This window comes from Amblyomma americanum, chromosome 1 (assembly GCF_052857255.1).
Source record: "Amblyomma americanum isolate KBUSLIRL-KWMA chromosome 1, ASM5285725v1, whole genome shotgun sequence".
Taxonomy (NCBI): domain Eukaryota; kingdom Metazoa; phylum Arthropoda; class Arachnida; order Ixodida; family Ixodidae; genus Amblyomma; species Amblyomma americanum.
The window spans coordinates 216,359,962-216,375,180 of record NC_135497.1 but is presented as its reverse complement, the minus strand read 5'-3'; the positions used below and the strand labels follow the sequence as shown (position 1 = coordinate 216,375,180).

General features: G+C 48.5%; 1 protein-coding gene across 5 annotated transcripts in view; it reads right to left on the bottom strand.

The window, feature by feature from the left end:
- Nucleotides 1–15,219, bottom strand: part of LOC144114616 (stomatin-like) — a 50,999-nt gene that overhangs the window by 2,121 nt on the left and 33,659 nt on the right. For 2 of the 5 annotated variants that reach the window (XM_077648471.1, XM_077648473.1), the window contains exons 6-9: nt 12,205–12,260; nt 10,245–10,323; nt 8,147–8,327; nt 1,076–5,795 (exon numbers count right to left, since the gene is read on the bottom strand). In XM_077648471.1, the coding sequence (XP_077504597.1) occupies nt 5,782–5,795; nt 8,147–8,327; nt 10,245–10,323; nt 12,205–12,260 (330 nt within the window). In that variant the 3' untranslated portion in view covers nt 1,076–5,781. Of the gene's footprint in view, nt 1–1,075; nt 5,796–8,146; nt 8,328–10,244; nt 10,324–12,204; nt 12,261–15,219 lie in introns of those variants that run through there. The other 3 variants (XM_077648469.1, XM_077648472.1, XM_077648470.1) reach the window with 2 other exon arrangements.

Sequence of the window (15,219 nt, the reverse complement as noted above, 5' to 3'; positions counted from 1 at the left end):
CTTGGCCACTCCCCCGTAGTGGGTATGTGCCAGCAACGTCTGAGTCCTTCTCTTCCTTCCTTCCTCTTCCTTCCTTCCTTCCTTCCTTCCTTCCTTCCTTACCTTCCTTCTTCCTTCCTTCCTTCCTTCCTTCCTTCCTTCCTTCCTTCCTTCCTTCCTTCCTTCCTTCCTTCCTTCCTTCCTTCCTTCCTTCCTTCCTTCCTTCCTTCCTTCCTTCCTTCCTTCCTTCCTTCCTTCCTTCCTTCCCTTCCTTCCTTCCTTCCTTCCTCTTCCTTCCTTCCTTCCTTCCTTCCTTCCTTCCTTCCTTCCTTCCTTCTTCCCTTCCTTCCTTCCTTCCTTCCTTCCTCCTTCCTTCCTTCCTTCCTTCCTTCCTTCCTTCCTTCCTTCCTTCCCTTCCTTCCTTCCTTCCTTCCTTCCTTCCTTCCTTCCTTCCTCCTTCCTTCCTTTCCTTCCTTCCTTCCTTCCTTCCTTCCTTCCTTCCTTCCTTCCTTCCTTCCTTCCTTCCTTCCTTCCTTCCTTCCTTCCCTTCCTTCCTTCCTTCCTTCCTTCCTTCCTTCCTTCCTTCCTTCCTTCCTTCCTTCCTTCCTTCCTTCCTTCCTTCCTTCCTTCCTTCCTTCCTTCCTTCCTTCCTTCCTTCCTTCCTTCCTTCTCCTTCCTTCCTTCCTTCCTTCCTTCCTTCCTTCCTTCCTTCCTTCCTTCCTTCCTTCCTTCCTTCCTTCCTTCCTTCCTTCCTTCCTTCCCTTCCTTCCTTCCTTCCTTCCTTCCTTCCTTCCTTCCTTCCTTCCTTCCTTCCTTCCTTCCTTCCTTCCTTCCTTCCTTCCTTCCTTCCTTCCTTCCTTCCTTCCTTCCTTCCTTCCTTCCTTCCTTCCTTCCTTCCTTCCTTCCTTCCTTCCTTCCTTCCTTCCTTCCTTCCTTCCTTCCTTCCTTCCTTCCTTCCTTCCTTCCTTCCTTCCTTCCTTCCTTCCTTCCTTCCTTCCTTCCTTCCTTCCTTCCTTCCTTCCTTCCTAACCACGCGCGCCAGCGGGGCAAGTTTTGCAAACCGCTTGCGTGTGTAATACTGAGGGAGACGTTGTTTTGTACAAAAAATAAAGCCTTTATTGGAATTGATGCGCCAGCGCAACATTGACATTTAGCAATTCTGAAAAAAAAAAGAACTGTTTATCAGGTGTACTTTGGAGTGACATGGCGTGAAACGGCTCCGTGAACAACGACACCTTAGGCTCGTCAAAACAGCGCTTGACGAAGAAGGAGAAAGGACGCGTCCCAGTGACCAACGTGGCGCTGTCTGTTCTCCGATCCACGTCATGCGCTAAGGGCCATCCCTAATTATGGCGTGTACTGCAGGAAGCCCTCTCAAAGCACACAAACAAATCAGCGAGGTTCGACAAATGACGGAAAGGTAAAAAAAATCGTGGTTTAATCCTGACCAACGTCTCGCAGCGGTCTTTCTGATTTTCTGTACATAACTAACAAGACTAGGGGTTTTCCAACTCTATTTCACCTGTGATTCTCTGTGGTATTTTCTTTCTCGCGAGTTTTGTTATCTTTTTTTTTTTTGCTTCCTTCGAAACTCGCTGCGCTGGTTCAGCGGCCCTCGAGTCCTGCTCCTGGGCACGAGTTTGTGAGTTCGAGTGCCAGCCGCAATGGACAGACATCGACGGAGGCAAAATGCAAAACAAAATGAAAACGTGTACTGTGCTTTCGTAGCGAGTTGAGGAACCCCATGCGATCGGGAATCATCCCGAGCACTCCGCTACGATAGCCCTCACAGCCAAGGTGCGGCCATGTCAAGTTGATCACCTTCACAAAACTTTTTTTTTCTTTGACGGAGTTACGATTCGTCTCTTTCCCCTTCTTCGCCACGAGCAGAAGCTCGCTCGCACCGTCTTCAAATGACGCCAACTGCGCTGAACACTGCTATAAGCTTGTCAGCTATCTCTACGCGAGAGGGGATGCGGCTTCACCTGTGCTCGTAACATTGAAGTGCTCCTGTACTTACAATCACTCCTGCTTCAAATGTGGCCAGGTAGCAAAACAAAATACTACAGTTATTTTCACCAGCCAGCGAATGAAAACAGTTTTGGTTTTGTGCAGAGTGCTGTGGCAGAAGGCACAGGCAAAGCATGACGCAAGAGCAGTCTAAGCGTAGGAAACTACGGTGCTCAGCCATCACCAGAAAGCGAAAGCAAACAAGCCCTTCGAAATTGCGAGCAGCGAAGAATGCCACGACACCAAGGAAAGGTGGTCGCTATTTTGCACTCATACGCTGGTAAGTTACAGTGAGTACCAACAAACAAAAATGTAATGCATGTTTGAACACACAACACAGCGAATTAACATCGAAACACATCGCAGCAAAGCGTTGTAAAACAACTAATAACAGGGCGTACAGTCGCGAGTAAAAAATGTTAGCACTAGTGACGTGCCACAGGAGCGGCAGATAGCAATGCTCGACGCTGCGGTTACGAACACGTCGATAACAAAAGTGTAAGGTGTGCTCGCAAAGCACGGCGCCGCGCCATCTCCACGGTGCGATTTTTACCGCTCCGGTGACGTCATTGTGCTAATATTTGTTGCTCGCTACTGTACAAACACCACAGATCTCTATATCCTGTCCTACTACACTACATGGAGGGAGCACAATGACTGTGGATTTGGGCAATCTACATGGCGTTAAGCGTAACGTGGCTGTGGCAGTATGCCAGAGCTCTTCCACGTACAAGACGAGTCGGTGTCACCGCCACGCTCACCTATGTGACATATTGGCGCGATTAGGCCACAGATAAAATGCGCAACATTCAGCGCTCTTCGGTGCAATACATTTATATGGCACAGATAAGACCTGTTAACTAGGAGACCGTTAGATGTTATACCCGAGTTGATTAAGGCAGTCGTCTGGATCGCCCTGAGTGCCTATCTAGCCGGTACAGCTACAAACACTACAAGCAAAAAACAAGCTATCCTCTTCCTTGCATAGCTACTTGCGCTTACCTTTCCTGGTAGAATTTAAACCGAAGGTCCGTCGGCGCCGTCTTCGTAAAGAATTTGCTCTTCAGAATATTGCCACTATAGCCATTGCCTTTTATCAGCAGTGTTTCTCTTTCGTTTATTATGTTTATGTCACTATTCACACCTCATCCAAAAAAACCCTGAACACTTTTTTTTTCATCCATCCAAACTGATTTCAATTTTAGAGTGTTCTCCAAGCGACAGCGTTATATGCAGCGCATGTAAAACTGTCAACGACATCAACAACAACAAAAGAGATCCGCTGCGCCGACAGTGAACTACAAAAAATAGAGATTTCTGATTAAGATCAAGATTTCTGGTTCTCTAGCACTCACTAAACGCAGAAAACAACAGTGCTACCCCGTGTCACTGAAGAGCACGATTCAACCCAGGCCTTCGGCTGAGATTTCTTGCTAGCGCACATGACAAAATCAATGCTGGTGCCAGTGATGATGACTTTGTTCCAGATAAGAAGTCGATGCTAGAGAAGGAAGAGAAATGCAGACGACAAACTAAGCGATACTTTCGCACTAACATTTCTGTGCTAATCCTTGACATCAAATCCCAAACGAAATCCTCGTCAGAGGATTCAGTACGCTGATCACGAAATGGATAGTCTGTTCAACGTGCGCTGCCAGCGGCAGCGCACGTTGAAAGAGAATTTTTATGGGTGAAAATATAGCATGACAAGCGTCTGGTCCCTATATTAGCAGGTCTTGTGTTGCTTTTCATAGGTCATTCAGGATATAGAGCTAAAGAACAAAACTAGATTCTAACGAACGAGGCTACATCCATGCGTGCCAACACCAAAGTCCCACACACTAACAAATGCACACAACCATGCACATATGCACAAACTAATCTTGCCAGCCCTCAAGAGCATGCGTCCATGTCTTAAACTTCAATAATGAAGTCGTTTTTACACTTTTATCTCGATGCTGGTTACCACACCATGCCAGAAGTCATTACTTGGACAGGCGCATTTGAAAGGCTTGCCTTTCCGTCCTATCGCTGCTGCTGAAGTAGACCGCGCGTAAGGTCTGCGCCTAACCAATACTCAGCAACAGCTTTTCTTGGCAATGAAGGGACGGCTACTGGGGCACAGCGTCCCTCATTCCGTCATATAGTTCAGCCGCACGACGGTGCACCTAGCCGCTTTGCACGTTGTGCTCTCCGCGGTAACTGCACTCCGTTGCTGGTGTAACTGCGCCATCTGTGAGAGCTTCTTGTAACAAGACGTGCCTTGAAAATTTGCTGCATTCATGAAAAGGTTTAAAGCGAAAGCTTTACTACGCCATGTTCCGCGAGTTTCGTCTACCGCGTCGCTTTGACCTTCAGCGACCTTCAGCGCGTGACGTGTGAAGCTGCGCCGAAGCCGATGCAGAGCGGGAGCTTCGAAAGCAAAGGAAAGACGCATAACTGATCCCCAGGGAAAGTGGACACCTCAGTCGCGCATTAAGCTAAGTGGCGGTAGTGACAGGTGTCCGCTGCATGCGTTGGCATTGACAACGTTGTGGCAGAAACACGGCACTGAAGCTATAGGTCGTCGGCGTTCATTGCGTTCATTGGCGTTGGCGTTGACATTATACAACAAAATGAATTTAGAAAATGAAGAGAGCATAACTGGCTCCCTGGGTCAGTGCAGCCCTCAATTGTGCTTTGAGATACGCGGCCGCGGTGAGACAGAGAAAGAGAGAGAGAGAGAGAGATGTGGGCTGCATGCACTAGCGCTGACGACGTTGCGGCAGACACTCGGCACTGCAGCAATAGGCCACAGTGTTCAGTGGGTGACCAACCTCTCGAGATCAACAATTAATTTAACTACCAAGGTGGCAGGGTGAACGCGTTGCCTGTCCAGTGTGCGGAACGCACTCAACGTTACAGACGCCAAGCCGCGTCTAGTTGCCCGATACACCACAGCGTTCGCTCTCTAACCAGGTTCAGCAGTAGTTAAACCGCAGCTAATATTTTTCTTCGGCTGTCTAACGTTGAAAGTTGACAGTTGTATTAGAAGTATGTTTCAATAAAGTATATTAAGAAGATACTATGTGTGAAGACAGAACTATTACTGCAAGCGGGGACTATATTCCGCTGCATAGAAGATAGGGTGTGTTTCGGCTTCGTAGGTCCCGCTCCATTGCCAGAAAAAGTTGTCGCAGAGTACAACTACGCCCATCGACCTAGCGGTCATCGCGACTACGATGTATTCTTATTAATAAGACTACAAGAGCACTGACTGGCAAAAAATGAGAATAGTGGAACTATGTTTTACAGAATCATGACACTAACTGCCAAAGCGCTGAAAAAAAAAAGATCTGATGCTGCACAAATTGTTTTGATTCTCAAGATCTCATTTTATCATAGCTAAATATTTAGTATTATGGCGCATCCCATGGAAGGAATGGGGCGCTCGCCCACCCATGTACGCTCTGACTAGAGCACTTGCCTTACTTATGCCGCTGGCGAAGAAATCCACACATCTAAACATACTAATCACAGGCATGGGGACATGCTCGTGCTGACCAATCTTCCCTCGCGCAATAATTACCTCCACCTTAATGCTAAACAAGTCCCTTTAAGACAGCAAACAGTGTTAGATATGGACGACTATACACCACATGCGGTGTTAACGGCGTCGTGCACATAAACGCAGCAGCACTGCTGCCAGGGCAAGCTTCTATCCTGGCCACGTGAGACGGAGGCCAAGGCACGTGCAGGCAGGAAGGCACACACGTGGTGGGTTCGGGGAATCAAAGGCGTGCTCTCGGGTGCTCAGGATGACCTATCTGTGCAGGCAGGATGGGAGAGAGAGCAGGGCGAGAAAAACATGGGTTCGAGCAATTACTGCGTTAAACACTGTCTTTCCTCCGCGTGCGCTCGATACAAGAGCTCACATCGGCGAATATCACTGCAATGGTATCTAAGTGAATGTTCAGTATAGGGGCTCCTTTTAGAAAGATATATTTCGTCCCGTGGTAGAGTGCTATGAGGACCTAAGCCTCTCAAGGTCACCTAAGTGCACCGGTTGATGTTCTGTCTCCATAACAGCAAGTGGTGACGTCAAGACATCGGCTTCAAGTGCTGCAACCGTGCCATTTCTGGCAGTGCGTAGGAGACCGCTTTCGAAACACTGAAACCTATTTTCTCCCCAAAGCTCAGCAGCACATGACATAATGGCGTAAGCTTTAAAAGCACCCTTCAACAGTGCTTTGAAATTTCGATTCAGCAGGAATATTACTCTACAAAAAGTTCGCAAGTCCATTGCGCACTTCAGACTATGTGCATTAAAATTAAGCATGCAGGCAGAGCGCCACAAAATATTGCTGAACAAGACGGCACAATGCAATGCCCCACAGTTCGGCAAGATGGAAAAGTTGAGCACCAAAAACATGTTACCGCTAGTTCCGTCATATTTCAAGCGCCGCGGTTGTTAGTCGATCGATGATATCACAAGGTGGGTAAACGTCTTGAATATATGGTCATGAATGTTTGACAGAAGCCAATCACAAAAAAACTAAAACAAAAGCAGACCCGCAGATCTTAGACTTTCTCTTCAGCCTATAAGAAATCATTTCGTACGCATGGTGTATAGCTGGAATATTCGAGAGTAGGCTAAGCAACGGCTGCGCCTAAACCATGGCCTCCGCTTCAGACATCTAGCGATGCAATATGTACAGCGTAATTTCAGCGCTTTCAACTGCATCTTTGACTTATATTCTTCAGTTAAAACTCCGCACTCCTATCTGAAACTTTCGCGTGAAGTTTCACTGTATCGAGATTACACTGGGATGATCGTCAGCTGTTATTCGAGGTGTGGGAAAGACCTGGCTTACCAAAGACAGGAGGCAATCCTGCAGAAGGCTGCGATACTTGCAGTTCGTTTGCAGGAGCCCCACCGAAGAATGCTTCGTTAACGACAGCAATTTAATTCGTAAGCTCAATATGGACTCCGCACAGTATTTTAAGCATACCTCAGCGTGACACACATGCAGTAGAAATTCTCGTCAGAACAGAAATGAACCCAAAAGTTGCAACTCTTTCCTCATTTCTCCACCTGCGACAGTGCACAAAGTCGCACTGAAGGCGCCACTGTGCACGAGTTTCGAGCAGACAAGGTGGCGCTTTGTTACTGCACACCCAAACACATATGACCGGTTACATATGCAACATAGGCAGCAGCACTTCAGCCATTTTAGTTAAGTTCATGCGCTCTGCGGAAGTTCCCTTATTGTAGACTACAATAATACCTAAAGTGTTCGTTCCTTTTCATGCCTTTTTGATCAACATATAGACAAACATATTAAGGCGATAAACGTGGGGCTAGTGTCACGTTAATCGCGAGGAATTACTTCGACTAGACCAACGATAGAAACAATCAATATGAATGAAAAGACAAGTCAAATTTTATGCACGCGCTGTCCAAAAGGCTAGCGGGGCCTTATTTTATAATTTTTTTTCATATTTATTTTTTGCGCTCTTGTCAACTGCTAAGAGATTGCGAGGCTCAGTACCAGTGGCAACGCACAGACTGGTTTCCGAAAGTGCAGTCTCATGATGTGGTTCTTTAGGTAAAAAAAAATCCCTCGCTCAGCCAAAAGTTAAAAACCTGAAGTGACGAACTTCTGCATTTTTTCCTTGGCGATGAACATGCGCGGTTCAAGCAAGGCATAAAACGTTAAGGAATCGGGTTTTTTTTTTACTTTTCGAACCTTCATGAAACAAGCTAGGTGAGCGTCGTTTTCCTTCGAAAACAGATCTCAAAAACTCGTATTTAAGTTTACAAAAATCAAAGCATTTACTTCCCTCCAGCTTTATAGCTCCAATTTGTATTTTTGCTTCGCGTCCCAGCAAGAGCCGAAGGCCAGGCGAGACATGAAGGCACATTAAGTCGTGCCCTTCTACAAAAGAAAATACCAATAACGGCAAAAGGCTTGCCTGCTAGTTTTTGTTTGTTTGTTTTTTCTGCACGAAAGCAGTCAGGAGACTCGCACATGTGTTCAACACACGCCTCGGAGATTATAAACTATTTATATCGGCTGGGCGCGAACACCCTCTTGAACAGCTTTCTCGCGACACTTTCAGACAAGAAAGCCAAACACACGTCTTCGCATCGAGCGTACTACTACTCAACCCTTACCGAGTACTCCCTTGAAAAGTTCCATCGGCAGCGGGAACACGATGGTGGAGTTCTTCTCTGCCGCTATGGAGGTAAGCGTCTGCAGGTAGCGAAGCTGCAGCGCCGGTCCAGACTCCGAGATGACGTCGGCCGCCTCCTTGAGCGAGCGCGCCGCGCGTTGTTCACCTTCGGCCGCGATCACCTGCGCGTTGCGGACAAAAAAGACAAGCCGACCAATGGGGAGGCGCTCCACAAAAGCGCCTGTGACTTGGGAATGCCACAGTCGTCTGTTTGCTGTTGGCGTGACCCTGCTGAACCGTCCGAACCTCCGACCGTCGGTACGGGAAGTTCACTGCCGACATTACGCAGTTCCCTTCGCGACCTACATGGTGCAGTCGCCACGCTTTGCGACTCCGCAGGCGCTCTTAGGTTATGGGCTCTGCAGAAAAAGCAGAACTGTCTTCCAAGGCTTTAGAAGCTGAGGAAGTAGTAATTGGTTTTGGGGGGGAAAGGAAATGGCGCAGTATCTGTCTCATATATCGTTGGACACCTGAACCGCGCCGTAAGGGAAGGGTAAAGGAGGGAGTGAAAGAAGAAAGGAAGAGAGAGGTGCCGTAGTGGAGGGCTCCGGAATAATTTCGACCACCTGGGGATCTTTAACGTGCACTGACATCGCACAGCACACGGGCGCCTTAGCGTTTTTTTTTTATGGAGGAAAAACGCTAAGGCGCCCGTGTACTGTGCGATGTCAGTGCACGTTAAAGATCCCCAGGTGGTCGAAATTATTCCGGAGCCCTCCACTACGGCACCTCTCTCTTCCTTTCTTCTTTCACTCCCTCCTTTACCCTTCCCTTACGGCGCGGTTCAGGTGTCCAACGATATATGAGACAGATACTGCGCCATTTCCTTTCCCCCCAAAACCAATTACTACTTCCTCAGCTTCTAAAGCCTTGGAGCGCCAGGCAGGTCACAGAAGCAATTCGTGATGAGGCCTGATTATTTTTGACAAAATCTGTACACAGCTTTGCCAACGTCTTGAAAGTTCTTCCTCGGCCTTCTCTCGCCCACACTTCGACAGGCACTTTTTTGGGGTATTTGCACTGAGTCGTTTTAGACTGTGAGATATGGATATAAATACCAGAATGCCAACCAGAAGGTCAGTTGCGGTTAACAAATAATTGACCAAAGCACTCTTAATCCTTACTACAGCACGATACATTTCCACAAAAGGCAGCGCACGGCCCAATTTTTCGCGATAAATCGTCTAAACTTCTCGGTCTCTATTTCAGCAGCGTTATAAAAGAAAAATAATTAAATTATAACTCCACTGTACGCTGAAAATGCGACGCATGCCTTCTGTGGTGTGCGAGCAATAAAGCCCGGGAGTTTGCAAGGCCCACATCAACTCGTTGCTCTACGCAGCGCACATAAATGGCTCTTCTGGACCGCGCACGCAAAAGTACGCACATTCCAGGCAAGCGAAGCACGAAGGAGCACGGCGAAGCTGAGCTCATCTGAGACACCGTCTCCAATGTCCGCCCACTGCAATGAAGCCTCTACTTCGCTACGCCGAGAGTGCAAGTAGACGAAGGGTGATGCTTAATGCAATGTTCCCCTGACCGGCCCTGGAATAACGACTTGCAGCCTGACGGTGCAGGCATTCTACCCAAATGTTATAATGAGTACGTCAAGGGCTGAATGGGACGCCTGGAACAGCACTTACTGACGTCGTCTACGGGTTTGCCTTCAGTTGCTTCGCAGTAAGATACATCAGCAGCGCTCTTTTGAGCAAGTATCAATCGAGAAGGGCTCCAGAAAGGCCTCATACAGTCCGCGAGGTAACAGCTGTAGTTGCTGTGGACCTAGTAAGAAAAGAGGAATGGCACCTATCGCTTTTACATCACCTTTCGTGTCCCGCAGTCGCCGCTCTAACTTCGATGCGACTGTTTACAGAAGCCCCAAAAAACTAAGGCTTCACAATGTCTCACCCACTCCGGGATTCGCAGTCCAGAAAGAACACCGGTCAACATGGGTAGCCATGCGCCATTGAACGCGCGTCCGCCTCTAGTGAGTTATTTAGCCAAGAAATGGCTGTCCAGCCAGAAACCATCAGGCTTACTTTGGCGCGAGCCTCTCTGGATGCCTCAGCTTCCGCTGCCATGGCCCTCTGCATCTGAACCGGAAGCCGGACGTCCTTCCTGTAGAGCGAAAGGAACGAAAAATGTGAAGATACGTGATCCCAGACGTCTATTAATGTTTTGCTTTATATAACACGACAGCCATAAGGGCAAAGCGGGTGGTATCCAAATGCGCTGGTGTGAGGTTGTTGTTTTTTTTTTGTCTCACTCTACATGTCGCGCTACCTGAAGTAACGGAGCACGAGCAAGTCTTAATCACGCCAAGTACTGCCAAAATTCCAGTGATAAGCGATAAGTGATAAGTGATAAGCAGGGCTCGCTGCTGCCAAAACATGTTCAGAAAGCCTTTGGTGCCTTAGAACTCTCAATTAAAATAGGGCGAATATTAAAGTAGCAAATGAAATTTCATATCACCTTTTCGGCATTTACGTTGGCATTCCTTTCGTCGCATGAAACGACAAAAGAATATCCGCAAGCTTATCAACGCACCCGCCACGAGTTGAACGCAAGACGACCGCGGGCGGCAGAAGCTCCTTGGAAGTTTGTGGTCTTTGAGCGAGTGTGAATTGTTCGCAACTTCACCACCATACGCGTCGGCGAGCGGTTCTGTACGACCGAAATACTCAAGGAACGTAACTGGTCCATCTCTGAAACAAAGAACTAGCAGACAATTACGCTACTCGGTAATGCGATTTTTGAGTGCATCTGCTGCCTTATTTCGGCCATAGGAGACCGCAGACGGAAAACGCAGTGCCGAACGGATGCGGACATGGGTTTAGGCTTCGGCGTTAAATTCGCCGGCTCATCTGGGGCTATTGCGGTTGCTTTGGATTCAGTGGGTTCTGTAGCGCAATTGTGTGCCTTATTCGTCGTCTCTCATCTTCCCCATTAGATTGCTTCAACTTCGAGGGATTGGTCATCAATCGCACGCGTAGGTGCTCACGTAATACACCATATAACACACTATTTGCTCTTACGCCACACCATTTAACACAAAACGTCACACACCACTGAGTAAAAAAAGTCGAAAACGAGAGAAGGACGATTCCGCACATGCTGATTAAAACGGCGCGGCAAAATGCCACGGGCAACGACCGGCGCAGCTGCCTTTCAGTATCATGATTTCGATAAAAAGTCCGTTCAGACAGATTAGGGTGGAAAGGGAAGAGACGACCGCCGCACGCCGAAGGCGGTAGAACATTATTCAAGACGTCGACGCGTATGTACGATCCGACAGCGTTCTCATCAAATCAAACACGAAATCTCCGAAAGCGGGCGGCGGCGCCGCCAAGAAAAGGAGTAGGCGCCGCAGCTTGCTTTAAGCTGCGTCTTCTTCCCCCCGACTTCTCGATGAAGCTCGAGCCATCTCGAACAATACATCCGGGCGCGCAGCTTCGCCAAAGTCGCGGGAGAGGAGGACCAGTGTTGTGAGCTGAGACGCGCTGACAGGAGTCCGAGCCTTCGAGCGTACTCTAGAACTACGTCGCCGCCGCGTGACCTGCCTTCACGCTACCGCTTTCCTCCTCGCGCTCTCTTCGCTGTCGCCGTCTTTCGACCTCCTCTGTGCTCTACGCACGCTCCATTTTATCCTCTGATGCGCTCGTTCGCTCGGTTACGCCGAGACCGGCGACGCTCAACGCTCAACAGGCGCCAAGAGCTGCGCTCTAAAATTATTATTAATATAGCGCTTCGTATTATAAGGAGTTATGTACACAGTTCTTCGCTCTATGGCTTCACTGTGAAAGAAGAGGCAAACGACACCAAAGTCAAGTACAGTCCTTGCACCTGATTTCGTGTTTTGGAAACACACAATCGCGATTAGCCAAGCTTGTTGATTTCGGTCATCGCTCAGGAATACAGGTCTTGTTTCCCGTAGTCACGTTATACCATTACGATTGCACGAAAAGAGATGGGTCGAGAATAATGCCTTTATATACTCACATCTCGACTCGCTCGACCTTCACTCCCCAGGCATCGGTAGCCTCGTCCAGGTTTGTCTGCACACGGTAGAAGAGTGGTGGAAAGCACACATTAGTGTCAAGGCAAGGGGGCAAACTTCGCTTCCTTGTTACTCAATTTTGCTCGGGCAGTCGCTGTGTAAGCGCGCAAACACGCGAACAGCAGAGGAACAACAAAGCCGACATTTGTTTCTGATTCGATCATCTCGCTGGTGAATGTTAAACACATACTGCGTTCGCATTTCCCCGCAGATGTAGAATTTTTCGAACGTCCTCGAGAGCTTCTCATCCTCATTCCTTGAATCGACAGCAAATACAAGGAGAAAAAACAACAACTGCCGGCGAGGCCACTCATCTCGTTCGATTCTCCGAAGTACAAGCAAACGTAACGCAATAAATTCAGCCCACTTATAACGGCCGCAGTTATAATGAACTCTCACTTGTTACGGACGAGGGAGAGCAACCGCGGCCACCCCACGAGGTCATACCGAACGAGGACGCGCCGTGGTAGTCGTAGTAAAAGCATTTATTTCGGAAGAGAAAGGTTACGGCATAACGGATGGGGTAGAGATAGACTTGGAGCTTCAGTGCTCGGTCTTGCCTATTCCCGGACAAGCACAATCTATGTGCTCGGGTCGGAGTCAGCAAGGAGGGCCTCCCACTGCTCTAGACTAAAAACTCGCCCATTAAGTCGAATAACGCGCTCTTCTCGACAGCGCGCGGACCGAAGAGCGTCTCCCAGCTCCCGTGCTCTACCCCACAGAAAGTGTCGACCTCTGAAAAGGCAATAAATAAGGCGGCACTGAAATCGCAGTTAACCGCCGGCCAAGCTAGCCCAGACAGGCTGCAGGGTCAATTGTTGCGTGCTCGTATTCCGACCGGGCAAAACATTTAAACTGGAAGCAGAACCATGGTAAGAGAGCGATAAAGGCAGAGTTGAAAGCGAAACTTTACTGCACACGGCCGGTAATCAATCAATGGCAGCAATACGAGAAGGTCGAATACATGCCATGAGTATGTCCGCTGGTTCATCTGGTCACGTGGCGTGAATCGCCTACCTAATCAGATCTCCGCCTTCTGCGCTGCTGCCGCGTGCAGGCAGCGCGCAGACGGCAGCCAGTCTACGTCACCCTTGTGGAGAGCGGTCGAGCAAAGTGTTCCCCAATCAATGAAAACTGAAACCAGACAGTAGCCGGTAAAGCGCTGGCCTGGTCTATGCGGCTCTACCTCCGCGCATAGGTTGAACCCCGGCAAGGTGCTCGAGCGCTTTACACATGCGCTGCAGTGGCTGATTCCTTACAACTTTGTCGAGGGTTGAAGACAGGGATGCCGGCCTAGCGCCAGTTGCTGTGAACGCTTCAATCGCTCTCGGTATTGTCGCGTCCCTAAAACGGCGTGTCCGCAGCAAGGGTCTCGGTCAGGGACACATGAACACGCTGGAGAGCTCACAAAGAGGAAATGGGGCAGGTCCACTTACTACGAACTTCGGATACAACGAACGCAGTCCGCGTGACCATCAGGTTCGTTATAAATGGGCTCGACTGTGCTTCGCCAAACCTTCTGTCTAGAAAAAGCCTGTTGCGGGCTTCCTGTGTATACAAGGTCATACACGCGGTCAAGTACTGAGCGCCACAGCCTTTTAAATTATATTTTAATTCGGCACCAAAGAGCCGTAAATGCTCTCTCTCACAAGTGGGCTTTGGAACGACATCACTGAATACTAATGAGGTCACAGCCCAGTAAAGTGACGTACTATGACCGGTGAGACGTGGTTTCGGCCGTCGCAGAGGAACTTCACACCGATGAGACGACCTGAGCAGCTGCGTTTGTTTAAATATCTTCTTCGTATTAATAATAATCGAAACGAGCGCGACTGCATTTCACGCAGACCAGCGCTAGACACAGGCCAGATTGTTTAATTTTAGTTGACGCCGGCCTCCTTCCGCAACGAGCATACGCAACTGAGAGTCCGCAAGATTCCTGTGTGCGATGACTAATTCACAAATTTTAGCGAATGCAAATGGTCATCCGGTATAGCTTTCCCTACAGTAGCCTGAAATCGACCATTTCTCACATCTCAATAGGCACATACAACGAGCGAGAAGCGGCGACGTCAGGCAGTGTGACCCGGTCTGACGAGCAATGCTGGCGACACCCGGAAGAAGTCGTCGGCGCCACGTGTGGACAACAAATTGGACCATTTTAAGTACTACAAATAGTCGCTGAACATACTTCTGGTTGAAGCGACTTAAAAGCAAACATTGGTCACATCGGAGAAAGTAGGAGGAGCGATAAACACCGATACTACACGCTGTCAACAACCCGGCTCTTAGGAGTTTCCCAGGCTGGACCTGGCATTCATCGGCGCTGATTGCAATTATCGCACTGCGTGAACAACCAGAGGTACAACAGGTGCAAAAAAGAAGATGTTATTTAACATGTCTAGAGCGCAGCTTGCGTTTCATGCCGAGCGAACGCGCAGTTGCTGTCTGTACACATGCAGCTGTATATGAAGAGTTTTTTTTTTTTAATGCGCCAAATCCAGAACGAGAAATTATGTGAAATTCAGCTGTAATCGTAAGTTCGCCCATCGATCTTTCTTTCCCAAAACTGTCAAAATAAAATGAGCCAAACAAGTAGCTTTTTAAAGCATGTCACGTAATAGCCCTAATGCACTGCCGGAGATTTAAAAATCCGTGTTTTTCTCGGTTTTTGTCTAGTTGGATTTGGCTCATTTCGAAAGAAAAAAACACTCCTCGTGTACACAGAAGTAGCACTGAAGTGCAGTAATCGTCACCGGAGCATTCCTGACGGAATTTCTAGCGCGGTAAATGCTTAATCATGCAGTATTACCTTCTAGCGGTCATTTAGTGCACACACGTACTGTTTGCTAAAGAAGTAGCAGAAGAAAGCGAGCAGCAAGTATATTATAAATAAAAGACACGGGGCCCGGAGAAGTCTCGTGGCGCGGCTGCGGGCGAAGCGCATACGACGAAGG